This window comes from Juglans microcarpa x Juglans regia, chromosome 8D, assembly GCF_004785595.1.
Source record: "Juglans microcarpa x Juglans regia isolate MS1-56 chromosome 8D, Jm3101_v1.0, whole genome shotgun sequence".
In the NCBI taxonomy this organism is placed as follows: domain Eukaryota; kingdom Viridiplantae; phylum Streptophyta; class Magnoliopsida; order Fagales; family Juglandaceae; genus Juglans; species Juglans microcarpa x Juglans regia.
The window spans coordinates 11,705,112-11,709,549 of NC_054608.1; the positions used below are offsets into that span (position 1 = coordinate 11,705,112).

The 4,438-nt window shown below is 38.8% G+C and overlaps 1 protein-coding gene across 3 annotated transcripts; it reads left to right on the top strand.

Moving 5' to 3' along the window:
* The first annotated feature begins 418 nt into the window (after positions 1-418).
* LOC121243426 (probable 1-acyl-sn-glycerol-3-phosphate acyltransferase 4) lies at positions 419-4,195 on the top strand. Of its 3 annotated transcripts, none has more exons than XM_041141545.1 (4): positions 419-821; positions 2,003-2,649; positions 2,968-3,098; positions 3,688-4,195. In XM_041141545.1, the coding sequence occupies exons 2-4, from the start codon at positions 2,075-2,077 to the stop codon at positions 4,134-4,136; spliced, it is 1,155 nt and encodes a 384-aa protein (XP_040997479.1). In that variant the 5' UTR covers positions 419-821; positions 2,003-2,074; the 3' UTR covers positions 4,137-4,195. The 3 variants fall into 3 exon arrangements, with proteins under 3 accessions (XP_040997479.1, XP_040997480.1, XP_040997481.1); XM_041141546.1 differs by lacking the exon at positions 419-821 and adding an exon at positions 1,453-1,755; XM_041141547.1 differs by lacking the exon at positions 419-821 and adding an exon at positions 1,781-1,918.
* The last annotated feature ends 243 nt before the right edge of the window (positions 4,196-4,438 follow it).

Consider the following 4,438-nt stretch of genomic DNA (forward strand, 5'->3'; position numbering starts at 1 on the left):
TATGGATGGAAAGAGTATGAAGAGAGTACCCATGTATGTAAAGTCTCCTCCTCTTATAGATGCATTTTTTCTTCCATTTGAATCATCCGTTTTACCTTGTCTTATTCCATATTTTTAGGCGTATCTATGTCACTCTCATCTTTTTACACGTAAGCAAATAACTTTTGACTTTTATCTCTTTACAAATTGGTTTTCTTCAACTTGCTTGCTGGGCTTGGGCCCTTCCATTACTAATGGGCTAGACCTTCGTTAATTTTATAACCAACAGTCTCTGAACCCTTCCTCCCACCACTTTTGTATTGCTAGGTCTTTGGGCCTACGAGGTCCACAGTAGAGATGCAAAGTAATCCATTTGATAGGGGCCAGTTGGTTTGAAAGTTTAACGATAATGCATGCGGAAACGACATCTTGGGAAGAATCGGTGGGAGAGAGGGAAACGAGGTACTGCTTATGTTTGACCCCAGGGAGCCTTGTCGGTTTACGTCACCCGGACCATTATTTTCCTTCTTCCTAACAAATACCCGAGCAAGTACACCGGAGTAATCCGAACATGTCGGTTTCCCTTTGACTTTTCAATCCGTTGTTGGCCAATCACATCGCTGGCCTCAGTGCGCGTGACCTTGTGCGATTCTCCCCCACCTCTCCTAGAATCCAAATCCTTGGAGATTCGCATTTCTCTGTTCTATTGGCAGCAGAACTATAACTTATCCTCCTGATTCATGGGGACTTCCATCCTCTAGAAACGTAATCCCCTATAAAACGAAAAGGAAGATCTCTCCAACCCAAATCACTCTGTTTCTCTCACTCCAATCAAAGTCCAGGTACCAGTGCTCTGTCCTAATTTCCAGATTTTATTACTATCTTATTGAAATGTATCTCAAATTTGATATATTTTTTTGTTGTTCACGTTCTTACTCACACCCGTATCCGTGTCTCGAATAAGGTATTTGGGATTTAGTGCTCATGTAGTTTTTAGGATTTGGTGACGTTTTTACTCACTGCGTGATGTTAGAGAGAGAGAGAGAGAGAGAGATGAGCCAAAACCAGCGGGGCTGTGAATAAGTGCGAGTACGGAGAACATGATTAGAGTCTAATGATGAATTTTTCTTGAAGGAGGCCTGAATTTAATGATGGGGTTGGTTTCCATAAGTGATTTGGTGGAGTGTAGTTCAGATTGAGAAGTTTTCCCTACCTCAAGGGTTCATAACTACCGCATGTGTTATTATTAATTAGTTTTTGGAGGGAGCATATCTTATTTTATATTTGTGCTTAAACGTATTTGCAATTTTTCCGTTTCCTCCCCGCTCTCCCCTTATTGAGAAGAAAAATATATTGCACCTTCTAAAGATACTGTGTAATTTCCTCTCCATTCGGGTCGTGACCTTTTTCTTTCTTTTTTCTTTATTGACAACTCTTGTTGTGACCTTTCTTTAAAGTTAAGATTTGGTATCATGATGGTGGCATGGTTTGGAAGATATCTGATTTATTTTATTGTATGGAGAGATGGTTGCATGGCCGAGATTGTTAGGTCACCACATAGTGTTAGGTCACATCTCTGTCCAAACTATAGCATAAGAAGAGAGTAGTTTTGCATTAAGCTTTGATAATCTAATTAGTATTTGGCTGGATCTAATCATTTGGGCCGAGCATCTAGCCAACTAGATGTTGTTTTAACAGTTGTAGTCAGTGACAAACTTATCACATAAAAGTCTCGATCAATTCCCTGCTTCTTTATTAGGGATGAGCTGCATGTAGGTTCGTTTAGCAATATACCAGCTCTCAGCCTTTAACAATAAGTTTGTTTACTATTATTTGGGCAGATAACTTTTGATGCTCTCTTGCAATTGGTTTACATATTCCATCTGGTTGTTTGATCATGAATACAACTTTATACTTCCCTCCTCCCTTTTAAACATGGGTATGGACTGTTTTTGCTTTCAGATAGACATGTCTGTTTTATTGCCCTGATCTTGTCTTTTATTTCTTTTCACTCAAATTTTAGGAACATCTCAAATAACGTTGGGGTATCGCAGCTGTCTTTAGAAGGGAAGTTTTTGAACAGTCACCAAAGGATATGGAAGCTTGCAAGCCGCTCAAATCTGATAATAATAGATTAATGCACCGCCCTTTGACTCCTATTCGGATTTTAAGGGGTCTTCTATGTCTAGTGGTGTTTCTTTCCACCGCCTTCATGTTTTTAGTATATTTTGCACCTGTGAGTGCTGTCATGTTACGGCTTTTCAGCCTGCATTACAGTAGGAAAGCATCATCCTTCCTCTTTGGCCTGTGGCTGGCTCTATGGCCTTTTCTGTTTGAAAAAATAAACGGGACCAAAGTGGTTTTTTCTGGAGATATGGTTCCAGAAGGGGAGCGTGTTTTGCTTATTGCCAATCACAGAACTGAGGTTGACTGGATGTACTTGTGGGATCTTGCATTGAGGAAAGGGTGTCTGGGCCACATGAAATATATCCTTAAAAGCAGCTTGATGAAACTGCCTGTCTTAGGTTGGGGATTTCACATCTTGGAGTTCATTGCTGTGGAGAGGAAGTGGGAAGTTGATGAATCAATTTTGTGCAATATGCTTTCCACATTTAAGAATCCTCAGGATCCATTATGGCTCGTTCTGTTTCCTGAAGGAACTGATTTTACGTATTACCTCATTATCACCTTTTATATTCTGTTAAATTCCATGTGCAAAGATCTTATAAGAAACGAACATATGGTTTTAGATTCCGTATATGGCTAGTGTGACCTTATGGATCTTAGGTTATCTTATTTTGTCAGGTCATTACAGATCTCTAATATAAGTAATCCATGGCTCCTCTACCCCATGCATCTCTGCTTTTGTGCTGCCTGCATTCATTCTGTTCTAGAACACATATTGAACTTGTCAAACTTTATTTGTCTGTAAGATTTATATTTACACCGTTTTAAGACATCTAAACTTTTATTTTTATTCATCTACAGTGAAGAGAAATGCAAGAAGAGTCGAGAATTTGCAGCTGAAGCTAAACTGCCTATGATGTTCAATGTCTTGCTCCCAAAAACTAAGGGCTTCTGCTTTTGCTTGGAAGCACTGCGGGGCTCCTTGAATGCAGGTTCTATTACAAAATTGTCCTCCTCTCTTCCATCCTGCAAAATTTCTGTGTTCAATGGAGGGTTTCCATTGGCACTTCTTTGTAGGTTAATGGTATATTTCTGTAACACAAAAGTTGTCTGTCCTTATCCTCCGCCAGTGGTAATGCCAATTCTTTGCCTGGAGATGACACTTTTGCGGCCTTTTCTGTTTTATATAAAAATTGTGGTTCCTGATTCCTTATGCAGTAGTAGGTTAGTGATTTGTAACTCATTGGAGGAATGGAAGGAAAATGACTGCTATTAGTAGTAATTATGGACTGTTTTATTCTATAATCACGGTTCCTGTTCCTTTCACATTACCATTGGAACTCTGTCAGTGATTTGTAACTCGTCAAAGGAATAGTTAAAATGACTGCTTGCTCATGAAATCATTTGTACAACATCTTGATAATTGAAGCTGCGGGTGGTCTGCCACTTTAGTCAAATTATTTCTTCAAATAACTGTTTGCTCATGAAATAATTCTGATGACATAAGCTGTACTTGTTCCTCATTTTTCTCTACTAGCTTTTTTGATACTTGATACACCTTCATATATTAATTACCTGCAGTTTATGATGTGACTCTCGCATACAAGCACCAATGCCCTTCCTTTATGGACAATGTGTTCGGCGTGGATCCTTCAGAAGTTCACATTCATGTTCAGCGTATCCCAATTGATGAGATTCCAGCATCTGATAAGGGGCCTGCAGCATGGTTAACTAATAGGTTCAAGCTCAAGGACCAGTTGCTCTCATATTTTAAGGATCAAGGCCATTTCCCCAACCAAGGAACAGAAGAAGAACTTTCTACATTGAAGTGCTTGATAAATTTTACTGTAGTGATTTTTTTTACTATGATATTTGCTTATCTTACCTTTTCTTCATCCATTTGGTTCAAAATGTACGTAGGTTTAGCTTGTGTATATCTTAGTTCTGCTACATACTTCAACATTCAACCTTTACCCATTTTAGGCTGTGTTCAAGCAATGTTTTATTGCAAGAACAACAGAAGTGAATAGTATATTTTTAAAGATAAAATTTCTGGTAATGAATAACCATTTCTTTTGTGTTTCTTTTATTTTGTTTTGTGAACTGGATTGCTGATTGTTTAAATATCCTGCTGACATTTGAGTGCTTTGGAAGTTCCTTGTACAGTACAAGGCGCATTGTAAGAGAGTATTTGCTGCCTGCCTGGACTTTTAGAATGCACTTTTCTACCATTCATGCTATCTTGTTGCCAAGATAAAGAATACCATCATGTGGTGAGCCAAGTTTTTGAGGCATGACATGGTGCTCAGGGCTTTAATCTAGAAATTCAGGC

What these genes read in the sequence shown, in the direction of transcription:
- LOC121243426 (XM_041141545.1), top strand. Translation starts at nt 2,075, where the DNA reads ATGGAAGCTTGCAAGCCGCTCAAATCTGATAATAATAGATTAATGCAC. An exon ending in CCTGAAGGAACTGATTTTAC is followed by an intron (nt 2,650 to 2,967) that starts GTATTACCTCAT and finishes ATTCATCTACAG; the next exon opens with TGAAGAGAAATGCAAGAAGA. An exon ending in GCGGGGCTCCTTGAATGCAG is followed by an intron (nt 3,099 to 3,687) that starts GTTCTATTACAA and finishes AATTACCTGCAG; the next exon opens with TTTATGATGTGACTCTCGCA.